At 35.6% G+C, this 16,633-nt stretch overlaps 1 protein-coding gene and 1 pseudogene across 1 annotated transcript; both read left to right on the top strand.

The window, feature by feature from the left end:
- Positions 1–278: 278 nt before the first annotated feature.
- LOC147395927 (divinyl chlorophyllide a 8-vinyl-reductase, chloroplastic-like) lies at positions 279–8,920 on the top strand. Its single transcript, XM_086450501.1, has 2 exons — positions 279–1,737; positions 8,751–8,920. The coding sequence occupies exon 1, from the start codon at positions 410–412 to the stop codon at positions 1,667–1,669; it is 1,260 nt and encodes a 419-aa protein (XP_086306627.1). The 5' UTR covers positions 279–409; the 3' UTR covers positions 1,670–1,737; positions 8,751–8,920.
- Positions 4,451–7,305, top strand: LOC147395928 (divinyl chlorophyllide a 8-vinyl-reductase, chloroplastic pseudogene; annotated as a pseudogene).
- Positions 8,921–16,633: the final 7,713 nt, after the last annotated feature.

The raw sequence follows: 16,633 nt of genomic DNA, 5'->3' as shown, positions 1-16,633 counted from the left end.
AATTGGGGTGCGATAAAAAATTTTAAGAAATTGAAATGTAATAAGCAAAAGTTGGGGTGCCAATAGCAGTTCTCTAGATTAATAAAATACTTCCTAGTTCCTAGGGATTATTTAGATTGTTTATCATCCGTCGTTAAAGCTCAAGGAGGGTAGTTTTGTCTTTTTGGTAAGTGGGTCCCACCATTTATCCACAGCAAAGAGCGCCAAACTCAAGTCACTCAGATCCACCTATCGTTGAGATTCTATGTTGATAAATTACTTCACAACGGCCACAAAACAATACTAAAAGAAATATAATTCCAAATCCACCCCTCCACATTTTCTTCTTTTCCTTCAACATCCCCCAGCCTGAAACACAAGTTACAAAAAACCTCTCTCTTTCTCTCATTCAAACTTTGTTTAACAAGAGATGTCTCTCTCTTTCTTCTCCAATGGGTTCACTCTTCACTCACCAAAGCTTCAGAGTTTCAAAGGTTTTTATCCTTCTCAACTACCCATCACTCATATTCAGGTAAATCTTAGCTCATCTAAGTCTTCTATTGTTCTTCCACTAAATTTATCAGAACCTACTAAATTTAGCAATAAAAGGGTTTGTTCTATAAAGTCTTCAACTTCTCCAACTGTTGAAACATCAACATCTTTCAGAACCAAAAACCCAAAAGACATTAATGTTTTGGTTGTGGGTTCAACTGGGTACATTGGAAAATTTGTGGTTAAAGAGTTGGTGAGTAGGGGTTTTAATGTTATCTCTGTTGCAAGAGAGAAGAGTGGAATTAAAGGTAGAAATAACAAAGAAGAAACTTTACAACAATTAAATGGAGCTAATGTATGCTTCTCTGATGTTACCCGATTGGGTTCCCTTCAGAATTCTCTTGAGAGTCTTGGGTCTCGAATCGATGTCGTTGTATCGTGCCTTGCTAGTCGTTCGGGTGGTGTTAAGGACTCATGGAAGATCGATTACGAGGCAACAAAAAATAGTCTTGTTGCCGGTCGGACTCATGGGGCTTCTCATTTTGTTCTGCTCTCGGCAATTTGTGTACAAAAGCCTCTCCTTGAATTCCAACGTGCAAAATTGAAATTTGAGGCTGACTTGATGAAAGTAGCCGAGGAGGACAATGGGTTTACTTATAGTATCGTTAGGCCGACTGCATTCTTCAAGAGTTTAGGTGGGCAAGTTGAACTTGTTAAAGATGGGAAGCCTTATGTGATGTTTGGGGATGGGAAATTGTGCGCATGTAAGCCTATTAGTGAACAAGATTTGGCATCTTTTATTGCTGATTGTGTGCTTAGTGAAGATAAGATTAATCAGGTTTTGCCGATTGGTGGTCCTGGAAAGGCATTAACACCATTGGAACAAGGGGAGATTCTGTTTAGACTTGTTGGTAGGGAACCCAAGTTCTTAAAAGTACCGATAGGGATAATGGATTTTGCGATTGGGGTTCTTGATTTTCTTGTTAAGATCTTCCCTTCAATGGAAGATGCGGCGGAGTTTGGGAAAATTGGGAGGTATTATGCGGCGGAGAGTATGTTAGTGTTGGATCCTGAGACGGGGGAATACAATGCAGAGAAAACACCAAGTTATGGGAAGGATACATTGGAAGAATTCTTTGAGAGGGTTCTTAGGGAAGGGATGGCTGGTCAAGAATTGGGAGAGCAAACAATTTTCTAAGTGTTTGTGGTTTTGTGAGGGTTTGTAAATTTGGGGGCAATGGGTGATACCTGCATTTTTTTTTTAAGGTTCGTCAATGGTACAAACAGTTTTGTTACACATTTTGATATGTGGTATGTCGTTCTTTTCCTAAAATCTGATTATGATGATGTAAGAGCTGCAAACTATATGGTTTGAAAATGTTTAGTCTCTAAAATCATAAATTATTTCTATGAATTATATGTGATAAATTTCCATTTATATATTTTCCCTTTATCCATAGCTTTTAGTAGGCAGTGATCTTATCTTTACTTTGAGATAGATTGTACAGATGTATGTGTATGTCAATGTTCAGATGTTTGATCAGTTGAAACTCAGTTAAATTGCCTTAGTTTCAGAGGAATTCTTTTATGTAAATTTTTTCTTCATGAAAACCTTAAAACGTTTGGCATATCGAGGATAGTGGTGCCCCTAGCAAGTATGGTCTGGAAGTTAGCGACCATAACCACCTGCCTACGGTAGGAATCACATAGTTTCTCTCATGAGGATTTGTCATAATTGAGAGTATATGAGTAATGACACCATAATGATTGCAAAATGTGTAACTTTGGGACAGAGCAGTTCTGCAAAATTAGAAAGTTGGCTTAGCCACCAAACCTCCTAATGCTGCCATTTGACAATGTCGAGTGTGCTAAAGGCCACACTTGGTGTAGATTGAAATTATATCCGATGAACTATTGCTCCATTGTTACAAAGAAATGAGGTAGAGAACTAAATAACATTCTGCCCAAACACTAAATGGGGCAAATCCAATCAAACACACACTGGGACATCCTTTCATAGGGTTTTAAGAATTTAAACACACTGATCACATATGTCATGAGTAGAAAGATAGATCTTACAATCAAGACCTTATTTTATCTTAATTTACTTTGTTTTTTTTTTTTTTTTTTGCTGAGCAAAGACCTTATTTTACCTCTACTAGAACATACACGCACAATTATTATAGGGGTAATCCAATCTTATAAATTGTGTTTTTTTTTTTTTTTTTTTCACAATCTGGCCTCTATACCTCCACGCGGCCTCTGTGCTATCAATAACTGATGGGAAATCCACTTTTGGCACCATTGAAGTTGGTCCTGTAAACCAGCCTTGTGTTGGGGCCATGGTGACAGATGGAGTCTTTGTTGCTTCCTTAATGTAATCAATGGGGGTTTTGTAAGTGCGATGTTGTTGGGAGCATGTTGATGGGCTTAGTTCCACCCGCCCTCTGCAATCATTGTAGGCTCCTGCCTACATTCTGGTACCATGTAATTTCTTCTGAATGGTGACCGATGCCATTGAAAGCTGCTCGCAAGACTTGGCTTACTTGGTTGACTTGCTTCTGATTGAACTTTTCTTGGATATTCTACTTGGGGGCGGGTTTTTTTTTTTTTTTTTTCGGGGGGGGGGGGGGGGGGGGAGGTTGATCTCAAGAAGGGCTTACAGGCCTACTCCATTCACTATTTACAACCCCATGATCTTTTATTATCCCAACCTTAATAGGAGAGTTAAATGAATCATGATATTCTAGGTCTAAAGCCAAATCTTGTCAGTGAAGGGTTTATATCTTTTTTTTTTCACTATCTCCATCCGTCTTTTTTGTGTCTTCTTCTTGCTTTGTTAGGACCTTTCAACTTGGATATTTGTTGAACGTGCCGAACCATTTCAACCAATTTCCTCTTAGTTTATCGTCTATTTGGAGCTACTCCTATGTTTTCTTGAATGCTTCCATTTCTAATTTTATCTTTTCCAATCTTGTCACTCATCATCTCATCATCCCCAAATTTTTAATTGGGTAATTTGGAGACTGGTCTTTGGGTCAAACCTTGTTTGAATATTAGGACTTTGCTAACCTTAAGAGCTTGTATGGTTGTATGATTGCAAGGAATTCATTTTCAGGGGAATATAAATTCTTTGGAAAAAATGGTGATGATTGCACAAGGAGAGTTGACATAGCTTTTAGTTTTCGAGAGAAAACAATATTAGGTGGAAAATCATTTTGTCAGGAGATGATTTTCCAGGAGTCTACTTCCAAGATGCACAGTCATTTTTTTTGGGGGGGGTGGGGGGGGGGGGGGAGGTTGATCTCAAGAAGGGCTTACAGGCCTACTCCATTCACTATTTACAACCCCATGATCTTTTATTATCCCAACCTTAATAGGAGAGTTAAATGAATCATGATATTCTAGGTCTAAAGCCAAATCTTGTCAGTGAAGGGTTTATATCTTTTTTTTTTCACTATCTCCATCCGTCTTTTTTGTGTCTTCTTCTTGCTTTGTTAGGACCTTTCAACTTGGATATTTGTTGAACGTGCCGAACCATTTCAACCAATTTCCTCTTAGTTTATCGTCTATTTGGAGCTACTCCTATGTTTTCTTGAATGCTTCCATTTCTAATTTTATCTTTTCCAATCTTGTCACTCATCATCTCATCATCCCCAAATTTTTAATTGGGTAATTTGGAGACTGGTCTTTGGGTCAAACCTTGTTTGAATATTAGGACTTTGCTAACCTTAAGAGCTTGTATGGTTGTATGATTGCAAGGAATTCATTTTCAGGGGAATATAAATTCTTTGGAAAAAATGGTGATGATTGCACAAGGAGAGTTGACATAGCTTTTAGTTTTCGAGAGAAAACAATATTAGGTGGAAAATCATTTTGTCAGGAGATGATTTTCCAGGAGTCTACTTCCAAGATGCACAGTCATTTTTTTTGGGGGGGGGGGGGGAGGGGACAATGGATTCCATTAAGAATGCACCATCTTAAACAGTAAACTTGCATTATTCAGAGAAAATTATCTCCCCCCACACACACACACCATTTTCCATGTATAATAATATAGGTGCTTAATGGATTCCATTAAGAATGCACCATCTTAAACAGTAAAATTGCATTATTCAGAGAAAATTATCACCCCCCACACCATTTTCCATGTATAATAATATAGGTGCTTAATGACGTTAAACATTGTCAGTCATTAAATCAAGAGGGTAGTTTTGTCTTTTCACTAAGTGGATCCCCCCATTTATCCAGAAAAAAAAGGGCACCAAAATAAAATATGGTCACTCAGATCCAGCTAGATAGAGCACTTCACAGTTCACAACTACCACAAAACAATACTAAAAACATAATTCCAAATCCACCCCTCCACATTTCCTTCTTTTCCTGCAACATCCCCCAGCCTGAAATACAAGCTCTCGCTCTCTCTCTCTCTCATTCAAACTTTTTTCAACAAGAGATGTCTCTCTCTTTCTTCTCCAATGGATTCACTCCTTACTCACCAAAGCTTCAGAGCTTCAAAGGTTGCTATCCTTCTCAACAACCCATCACCCATATTCAGGTAAATTTTAGCTCATCCAAGTCTTCTATAGTTCTTCCTCTAAATTTATCAGAACCCACTGAATTTAGCAAGAAAAAGGTTTGTTCTATCAAGTCTTCAACTTCTCCAACTGTTGAAACATCAACATCTTTCAGAATCAATAACCCAAAAGACATTAATGTTTTCGTTGTGGGTTCAACTGGGTACATTGGAAAATTTGTGGTTAAAGAGTTGGTGAGTAGGGGTTTTAATGTTATTTCTGTTGCAAGAGAGAAGAGTGGAATTAAAGGTAGAAATAACAAAGAAGAAACTTTACAACAATTAAATGGAGCTAATGTATGCTTCTCTGATGTTACCCAATTGGGTTCTCTTCAGAATTCTCTTGAGAGTCTTGGGTCTAGAATCGATGTTGTTGTATCGTGCCTTGCTAGTCGTTCGGGTGGTGTTAAGGACTCATGGAAGATCGATTATGAGGCAACGAAAAATAGTCTTGTTGCCGGTCGGACTAATGGGGCTTCTCATTTTGTTCTGCTCTCGGCAATTTGTGTACAAAAGCCATGCCTTGAATTCCAGCGTGCGAAGTTGAAATTCGAGGCTGAATTGATGAAAGTTGCCAAGGAGGATAATGGGTTTACCTATAGTATCATTAGGCCGACTGCATTCTTCAAGAGTTTAGGTAGACAGGTTGAACGTGTTAAAGACGGGAAGCCTTATGTGATGCTTGGGGATGGGAAATTGTGCACGTTTAAGCCTATTAGTGAACAAGATTTAGCGTCTTTCATTGCAGATTGTGTGCTGAGTGAAGATAAGATTAATCAGGTTTTGCCGATTGGTGGTCCTGGGAAGGCATTAACATCATTGGAGGTGGGGGAGATTCTATTTGGAGTTCTTGGTAGGGAGCCCAAGTTCTTGAAAGTACCGATAGGGATTTTGGATTTTGCGATTGGAGTTCTTGATTTTCTTGTTAAGATCTTTCCTTTAATGGAAGATATAGCAGAGCTTTGGAAGATTGGGAAGTATTATTCAGTGGAGAGTATGTTGGTGTTGGATCCTGAAACGGGGGAATATTGTGCAGAGAAAACACCTAGTTATGGGAAGGATACGTTGAAAGAATTCTTCAAGAGGGTTCTTGGGGAAGGAATGGCTGATCAAGAATTGGGAGAGCAGACAATTTTCTAAGTGTTTGGGATTCTGTTTGGTATGTCGTTCGTTTTCTAAAATCTGATTATGATGTTGTAAGAGCTGCAAATTATATGCTTTGAAAGCGTTACTTCTATGAACCATATCTGATAAATTTCCAATTATGTGTTTCCCTTCATCTGTAGTTTTAAAAGCTGTATGCAGTGATCTCATCTTTACTTTGATATAGATTGTACGGATATATGTGTGTATGTCAATGTTTAGATGTTTAATTAGTCGAAACTCAGTTAAGTTTCCATGAACTTTTTGATCTTTGACCCAAGTTTGAAATCAGTTCTAATTTTGTCTTCATGAAATCCCTCACATATATGGAGGTGCCCCTAGCAAGCATAGTCTAGAACTATTGAGTAATGAAGAGTTCTATTTTTTTTTCCCCGGTTTTTTGTCTTTGATGGGTAAGTTGTACTTGAACCCACGACTTCGAAGTTGTTTTGCAATATGTCAAACCAACTGAGCAATGGGTCTAAGCCAGTGAGGACTTCTATGTTCCACCAACAAATTACTTCAACACGAGTAAGTTAGCCACCATCACCACCTGACTACTGTAGGAATCACATTGTTTCTCTCACGAGGCTTTTGTCGTAGTTGAGAGTATTTGAAAAACGACACCACAATGATTGCAAAATAATGTATAACTATGGGACAGAGCAATTCTGCAAAAATTAGAAAGTTGGCGTAACCACCAGACCTCCTAATGCCACCATTTGAAGATGCCAAGTTTGCTAAAGGCAACACTCTGTACAGATTGCAATTATTTTTTATAAACTATGGTTCCATGGTCACAGAGAAATGAGGAAGAGAACTAAAGAACATTATGCCCGAACCCTAGAAGGGGCAAATCCAATCAAACACACACTAGGACAACATGGGTCCTCCAGTAGGGTTTTAAGAATTTAGACACACTGATCACATGCTTCACAAATCGAAATATAGATGCTACATTCAAGACCTTATTTTACTTTTATTAGAACATATAATCTTGACATACACGCAATATTATTAGATGGGGACCTCATTTTTGCTACTATTAGAACATAAACACACACAATACTATCAGATTATCCTCCCAAAATTATTATTATATATATATATATATATATATAAAATAAAATAAAAAAGAACAAGAAAGCAAACTGAAACATCGAAACTGGAAGGAGTAATCGGGAGAGTCTCATGCCATCTATCCATGTAACTTGTTTCTATGTTTATTCTTCCAAAACCTGGCCTCTATACTTCCACGCGGCCTCTGCGCTGTCAATAACTTTTGGCACCATAGAAGTTAGTCCTGTAGGCCGGCCTTGTGTTGGGGCCGCAGTAACAGATGAAGGGTAGACTATATCGTTTGTTGATTTTGTGTTACCACTTGGTCTATTCCACACGTTGGTGCCCGGGTCACTTTTCCAACCATAGTAATTGGTTCCACCATGGGCATAGGACCCGGGTGCCGGATGCCACTGAAAGCTGCTCACAAGAATCGGCTTATTTGGTCGAATTGCATCCGTTTGAACTTTTCTTGGATATTCAGCTTGGGGGGCTTGATCTCGAGAAGGGCTTATGGGCCTACTCCTTTCATTGTTGACTACCCCATAATCTTTTATTAACCCAACCTTAGTAGGAGAGTTATTCCTGTACCCAGCCTCGTTAGGAACGAAAACTTGTTCAACAATGGTTTCGGTTTTGGTAATATAACCATCGACGACAACGGGCCTGCCTACATGATCCTGATATCCTTCGGGAAAGTCAGTTTTTCTCCTTCCATCCGAGTATTTTCCGGCCCCAGTGTAGGTGGTATCTCTTCCTTGGGGAATGGTCTCTCTACTCTTGTACCTATATTCGGCCATTGTTTAATTTTGATTTGGAGTATTGTTTCGAAGAACCCAAACTTCTTTCTCACCTTAAAAAGTGGCTAAGCTTCACCTTATATAGCACGTTCATTTGCACTGATAGAAGAGGATGATAAGATTCCGTTGCATTGGCACCACTCAAAGTGGTGGGCAAGGATCAGATTCTGCATTAAACCTCTGCATTTCTTGATTCGTTTCAAGTGTGACAAATACAAAATAGTTGGGAAGGATCAGATTCTGCTTAACTAATGGCTGTCACTTTTATTTATCTTGGATGTTCCATGTTCTGCTTATTGGACGGTCAGATGGACACAAAGTTGCCTTTTTTACGTGGGTTATTCTGCTTAACTAATGGCTGTCACTTTTATTTATCTTGGATGTTCCATGTTCTGCTTATTGGACGGTCAGATGGACACAAAGTTGCCTTTTTTACGTGGGTTTTAGCTGTCCCGTTGAAGAGGAAAGCTATGAGAACTTATTTGATTACACGGCACCTATGTGAAAAGAACACTCCATCTTTTTTGAATTTGCAGTGTAGAATGTGTTGCACTTACATGTCAGACTCAGACACACATGCTGACACACTTCTTCAAACAAATCTTAATTATGTCAAATATCTTGTCTCACCTATTATTCATGCATCATTCTTTCTATATTGTGTGTGACACAAATAAAATTATCTCTTCATGGTGTATCAGGTTTGTGCGGATGTGTCTGACACTTCATATCAATGTCGAAAAACGACAAATGTGTGTTTCTTTGTTACATGGTGCGTCAGATTGTGTAATTTGAACTTTTGATGGGGCATTTTTGCCTTGTAGATGGATCAGAATCACATTCTATTAGATAAGGTTTCTTCCTATTTGAAGTTTGAACTGATTTGGTTAGATTTTTGGATATTACACCTACTCGTTCAGCAATTCACTTCCTTGGGTCTTATCATTCAACCTCCCCTTAATTGAAGTGAACTCGAAACATCTCTACGAAGAGTTAGCTCAGAAAGACACTTAACTTTTACAGGTGAATTTTTTTTTCTTGAAAAATTATTATGGATTTACATGTTGGATATTTAGACTGACTTCCTCAATAAAAATGTCCAAAAGATTCCCAAATTTTCAGTTATTTATTTGTTTGAGAATCTGTTTTCGAGAAATACCATGTTACAGTACAAAAGGGAAAGGAAATGAGTCCAAATTGCCTTTGCAAGCTTACTGACTCCCCACTCTCCTAACAAAAAAGAAGAAAAATTTACACAAGTTGAAGAAATTGGGCAGAGTTGTTATTCAAGTTGTAATCACTAATCAACTTGGTATGTTTTACTTATAAACCAAGTTTGGTGAGGTAGTTTGCAGAGGAAACCTTTTATGTCCACGGACAGATCAAGAACGATTACTATTTTCTTTCCCTTGGTTTTAGAGCCCTAGAGATCTCTATATATAAAACCGAGAGTTGCTAAACGTATCTCTCTCTTCAAGAATAGAAGAAAAAAACTTTTTAGTAACCCTAAGAAATTTGGTCCGAGGGCTCCAGCCCCGAGCCTCTAGGAAGAGAACGCTACCCCGGTAACTCAACATACCCCCAACAGAATACAAGACATTTACACAACATAGGTGGCATTTGGCATACCACTTAGTTGGACCTATATTTTTTGACGGATTGATTTTTTAAAATTTTGAATACAAATCCATAAATGTATGTAAGAAAATTCAAGTATTCATGTGTTTAAATTAAGCTAAATATTAAAATTTAAAAATTAAAAAATTAAAAAAAAAAAATACACTAATTAAATTATTAACCCCCAAGTGGGTTGGTGAGATTGGGGCTGGCAACAGATCGGATCGGTTTGGTACTAGATCACTACCACTCCAATATTGATCCAACTTTTTTAAGCATGTACCCAATCCAATCCAAACACATGCCTTATTTTCAAAAAAAAAAAATTTAAAAATCTACTTTCCAATTACAAATATAGAGGGAAGTCAAAAAGACTAAAATGTTTTATTTATATGTATTTATATGAAATTAAGAATGATAAAATAATTATTAAAATATATTCGGATCGGATTTTTTCAAAGTGGATTGGGGTACATCCGAATCCAATCCAAAATTGTTTTGGATCTAAATCCAATCCAATTTTTCATGTTTTTTGGGATGGCATCAATTCGGACCAGTTCAGACATTGGGTATATTTCAAATCATTGTCAACTCTAGGTGAGATGGCAAAGACCATGCCTCGTGCGGTTGAGGTCTTGAGTTCAAATTCTCCATTAGGAGCCACCTCAGGGATTTATCCCATAAATTACTTGGTGCATGTGGGGGAAGGGTATTGCATGTATCCTAAGGACTAGTTGGGTGCTTTAAGAAATTCGACGGTTGGGGGGGGGGGGGGGGGGAACTAGGTATATGTGCCAATAAAGTCTACATTCCAAATAAATGCACACTGACTTAGGGAGCATTTTTTTTTGTCAAAGTCCAATGAGAATTGTTGACCATCTTTTTAGACACAATTTTATATTATTTAACGATTTTTTTATTTTATATTTTATTTTCAAGTGTTTTGAAAGTTTTCCTCATGTGAGTATATTTTTAAATTGGGAATCCTTTCAATACATGCAGCATCTTGCAATTGATCAATTTAGATTCTGTGAAATCCCAGATTAATTTTAAGAATAATGTTGAAATGACCTCAAGCTAAAACCTCACATCGCACTTCTTGACGTGAAAGTATAAGGGAACCAATAGTGCTTTTTATCGAGATACGAGTGAAAAAGTATCTATGACTCTTATCTACTTTCACGTCAAGAAGTGTGATATGAGGTTCCATCTTGAAGTCACTCCAGCACTCTAACTTTAATGTGCACAAAAAGTTTATCTATTATTTGATAGAGAATAGGAACAATGTTTCTTAGAGATGTAGGATCCTTTTGGGTTCCAACCTCATGGTGTTATTTCCAAATAAGTCCATCCACCATAAAATATCCCTCTAAAGTCCCCCAAAAATGTAATTTATTACTATTGTTTCAACTTTTCAAACATACATTCCTAAAATTTGGTATCCATTAAACTATGGGCGGGCTTTGATGAGGCTTTATTGAAAGTTGGATTGGGTCGATGTAATATTTTTAAGCCTAACCCAAATTGTATATTGTGGGCTGAAGAATTACGAATCGAACCCTACCTTACGGGTTCAAGATCAAGTCCCAAGCCCTTCTTTATCCAATCGATCAATTGTATAACCGACCGCCCATCCATTCCAATATGATCTGGAAAAATTATTTGATTGGGTCCAAATATATTGAAATGGGTCATCTTCTATTCCACACTAATTAAAAAACAATTAGATTTGCATCAGATTAGGGCTGCAACTTGAGTGGGACAAACCCAAACCCGATGGATTGAACCCAACCACCTTTAACCCAAGGCGGGTAGGTCGGGTCAAACCAACCCACCCGATTGTCTTAGATGATATTAATATTAGTAAGCCACGTGGTTCAATATTAGAGGGTTAGGATTGATAAACGTTTACTAGAGTGTGCCCATATGATGATTCCATTTCCCATACTACGACCAAAAACTTATTATATACAGTCAATGTTGACTCATCAAAATCCCATGCGTTTGCCACGTGTAACCAGTCAACTTTTTACAGTACAAAGACAAAGCAATCTACAAATAGAAAATAGACACGTGTGTAAAGTTAGACAAGATTAGACATTGTGAGAGAGTCAGGTGCTACAGCTGGCTATTTTTGGGTAGATTCTTCTTTGGTGTCGATACGTATCTAACGCTCTGTCTGTTGTACCCTTTCTTATTTTCTCTGTTTCTCTCTGTATGATTTGAAAGAGATAAGAAAAGGCCTATCACTTTGATAAGACACTATGGCAGGCAGATATTAGACTACGACCACCCTAAACACCCCCCATCTAGGGTTTCATGTCTTCTTCTAAACTGCCTTTTTTAGGGTACCCTACCATGTAGGGCTTTTGATTTTTAAATTCATGTTAGGGTTGGGCTAATAATTTTCAAGCACATAAAACTTGTTAATTTGTGTGTAATTTCTCTTATTATTATTAATATTATTATCTAATGAGTAGTGATTTTCTAACTAGAAAGTCTTCACTCGGTCAATACTCGACTCATGTGTTACGAACACGAAATCATAGATTTATATCCACAAGATAAACAAATGCAAATCCCCATAAAAGATATGCATTTATGTATTCTCTGAAAATAAATTTATGGTTCTGTGTTCATAACACGTTAGCCAGATTTTGATCGGGTAAAGATTTTTTAGTTAGAATATCAATATTCTAATTTAATATCTCTTTTTTATGTATTTATGTGTGTGCAAGGAAGTATATATTTATTGTTTGTACTCCTTGGTGAAGGGTCTATAGATATATCATTTTGGAGATCTAAGCATTTAATGAGTCAATCCCTAAGAGTTGATTCTCACAAAATTTCAATCCATTCCATCAGTGCTAACCTCATAGAAAAAGAAGATTTGAAGTTTAAAAGAAAATTAGAATATTAATTAAACTATTATTTAAAGATAACTTTTTATATAATTAATACGGTTAGAACATTTTTTCACAAAGATCATCATTTTCAAGTGAAAAAATGATGTTGGATCGTCCAAAATATTATCTATATGAATAACCCTACAAGAACTTTATAATCAATTATACCCGATGAGAAGTTATGTTAGATTGTGATTGGTATGATTGTGATTGGGCAAGAATAGGGCTTGGCTAATTCTTCATGTATAGTAAGAACTTGGGATGGGGCTAGGCCTATCCCACACGCAACCATTGACAACTCACTTTGGATTATGCTAAATTAGCAGTAAAAAAGAAAGGCAACGTAGGGGAACATGTGCCACATGGATGTCGTTACAACGTAAAACTTATATAGAGTTTAGTTTGTTCAGTTATATAACTAAGATCTAAATGGCATTGGAACTCAGAACATTATTTTAATAACTGCACGGTGGTAGCAAGAATCAAAGATACGACAATCATAAACATTTGGAAAAAATCACTCGATGCCTTCTCACAAAGAGCCCTTACAATGAAATATCCATCTCTAAACACGACGATTCTTGTTGAAGAGTATTTTATGAGATATATATTTAGGTTTGACAAGTGTCAAGAAGTTTTCTAACACCTATATCAAATATTATAGCTAAGAATGACCACTGAACTAAGTGGTAAGACCTCGTGGAGGTTGTTCCCAAGGTTATAGGTTCAAACCCCTAATACCCTTTTTATACCAATGTTAACTGTTAACCACTATATATATAGCCAATCTTGATGTCCATTAATTATCAGGTCAAGATCCTTTGACTCCTAAGAATGACTCGTGGAAAAAAAAACACATGATCCTAACCCTTTAAATGCAAAATCCAATGGTTGAGATTTATCCTAAGGATAAGTATCTTTGAGATTTGTTTTTATCAAGATACTCATAAATCTCAACCATTGGATTTTGTATTTAAAAGGTTGGGATCATGTGTTTTTTTCATGAGTCATTCTTAGGAGTCAAAAGATCCCAACCCTTAATTATATGTTTAAATTACAAAGAAATATTTTCATCTCTACACATAAAGCAACTACTAAATGGTCACTCAAACAGATTTTGGTTGGGATGGTGATTGGACTTCTAGTGATTTTTTGCTCACATAATTTCTTGTCACATTGCTCACAGATTCTTTTGTGTGTGTCACTTCAAGCCTAACAAGGGTAATTAAGAAAATTGGGGATTTCATTCAATACATGCGGGCTCTTGTGATTGGTGGATCCTAGATTTTGTGAGCAAAAAAAAAAAAATTCTTGGACTTCTTCATCCTTTTAGCTTAGATCTACTCTAAAAACAATGAAAAAGCATGTCCAACTAACAATAAACACAAATACCGACACTAATTGTAACAAATCCCTTTTTATATTTTACTACCTTTTTGTCTATCTTTTTTTTTCTTTTCTTCTTTTTTTTTTTTTTTTTTTTTTTCAATCTGAAATACAACTTCTTCCCTTTCTATGTCTTCGCTCTCCTCATCTCTTTGCATCATCTCTAAATCGACCAATCGAATGGTTGATATTATTTGATCATAACTCCCATTTTTCAATAATTTAATTGGTCGATGAATTAGGTATATAAGAAATCAATTTGTATCATTTGTAAAAATTCCATATTTTAGATGGGCCCACAGCCATCAATGGTCCTAGTTCATTTGGACAGCTAACATACTTTTAACTTTAAGTAACTTTTTTATAATAAACAAAGTGATTAAGATAATGGGAATCAAGCTTTGCATCACGTGCAACTAAGTGTATGATGTGATGAAGAGTCAAAGACTTATTATTAGGAGTTAATTAAAGTGCTTAATTTAAGATTTGTAAAAGCGTACGATAGCATTAGAATTTTTACCTCATTATAATATGCTAGTAGGTGATGGAATCACTAGAATGTATTCAACAAAGTACACGTCACCTCGAGGGGTGGAGGGAATCCTGGAAAGCCAAGCGTGGGAGTATTATTATATTATAACTTTTATATATCTCGATCATAGTGAAAAAATTCATTATTATTATTATTTTGAAAAAAAAATAATAATAATAACTCACTATACCAAAATTTGAAAAATAGCTTTTTAGGGTTATGTTTCGTATGAGAAGTATAACATATGGTTTACTATAAAAAATAACATTTTTATAATTTGATATTTTGTAATTTTGTTTAGTACTGTATTATATTTAATATATAAAATGTACATTTGTTATATTATCAATAAGTGATCATGTATATATTTTTTCATTTCTCTACTCTTCAACTTTTGTCCAATTTTTTACATTAAAAAAAAAAAAATTGTTTCTTGATCCACTTACTTTGTCACTATGATGTTGATTTATTCCTTTTATGACATTGTTTATTTGTCAGTAACGCACGTAATTATAATTTAAAATAATTAATCTAAAAATATAAATAATTAATTATATTATAAAAAGTATAACCAACAAGCATTGAGCGTAGTGTCCAAGGTAGCCTTCCAAAAAGGGAGAGGTCTTGAGTTCAAACCCCCTCATTGGCCACTTATAGGGATTTATCCATACTTACCCGATATGTGTGATTTGTAGGGTATTACATATATTCGAGGGATTAGGGGGAGATATGGTGCCCTAAGAGGGCAATTCCTTCGCCTTTGCTAGTTGGGCTAAGGGTTCAAAACCCCCATCATAAAAAAAGAAGATATTATACAATGTATAAATCAACTACAATAGGATTAGACTAGATTTAATCGGATTCTTACAGATTCAGGACTTATTGGAGTTCGATATTTAGATCCAAATCCATTTTGATGACAATTGAAATAGATCTAGATCATATCAAATCGATTTATATACAATCATAGTTGACATACTGGCATGTGCGTTTGCACAAGTTTAAAAAAAATAATATTTTTATAAGGTTAGAATACTCTTCGTAATTAATTTAATAGATTGTTTTAGAAATTTTAATCAGATAATTTGATTATAATTTAATGTGAAGCAATGCCTTTTTAAAAATAAAAAAATAATAATAAGGTAGACCCCAACCGGCTATAATACGACAAAAAGGGAATTATTATAATATATGAACGACCTCTCACATCTTCTCTAATAATACAAGCCAGTCTATTAAGACTCAATTCAACCTCTCCAGGAGTCGACAAAAGGGAATGAAAAAAATTAAATTGTTCTATTTATTTTCCGATGTAAATGAAAGTTCAATCTCTCCAAACAAATAAAAAAAGTTCTTGATTGTACTAACTAGTTTCTTAGATTTTCAATATATCAAACACACATCTGAAGCACACATTTTTCAACAATCTAAGATTCTAAAACCACCCTCATATGAGAGCATATAAATTTGAGGTATATGATCATCCAATTATTCATTATGCCCAACTCATGGTGCAATATTGATTTTCCTTAATGACAATGCCACAATCAGATCTAACGTATGTGTATAAGAATAACTCTTTCTCCTTCAATTAAATCACGAAGAGATCCATATGTCTTGGGTAGACACCAAAAAAATTCCTGGCCAATCTCGGGAAGATCAAGAAACCTGCAAACGCGATAGTTTAACCAAAAATTGAATAAAATCTAACTCTTTTATTTTCTTTTTCAATGACTAGGGTTATAGAGAGTAATCCCTTCATGTGAGGTAATCTTCTATTATAAGTTCCTGAGAGAACCTTTTATTTTTAGTAACTTATTTTTTATTCTTTACTTTCAAGTCATTTAAATTTTAAGCCAGTAGTTTAACTTTCTTTTTTTTCAATGATTGTGGAAGAAGAAAGTAATTTCTCCATATGAGGTAATCTTCCATTTTTTAAGTTCGTAATAAATTCCTTAGGGAACATTTACCTTTTTTTATAGCTTATTTACATTGTATGTAGTGTAGGTCTCTCAACAGATAGTAATCGAATCGGATATGCCTATTTTCAAATTCGAATTTGAAAAAAAAATTGATATTCGAGTTCGAATCTAAATCTGATAGAATATCTTAACTCAATATTGGAATTTGTATCCGATAATAT

Source organism: Akebia trifoliata, chromosome 8 (genome assembly GCF_017979445.1).
Source record: "Akebia trifoliata isolate Shusen 1 chromosome 8, ASM1797944v1, whole genome shotgun sequence".
Lineage (NCBI taxonomy): Eukaryota > Viridiplantae > Streptophyta > Magnoliopsida > Ranunculales > Lardizabalaceae > Akebia > Akebia trifoliata.
The sequence above is the reverse complement of the archived record's forward strand: the minus strand, read 5'-3'. Positions and strand labels throughout refer to the sequence as shown.

What these genes read in the sequence shown, in the direction of transcription:
- LOC147395927 (XM_086450501.1), top strand. Translation starts at nt 410, where the DNA reads ATGTCTCTCTCTTTCTTCTCCAATGGGTTCACTCTTCACTCACCAAAG.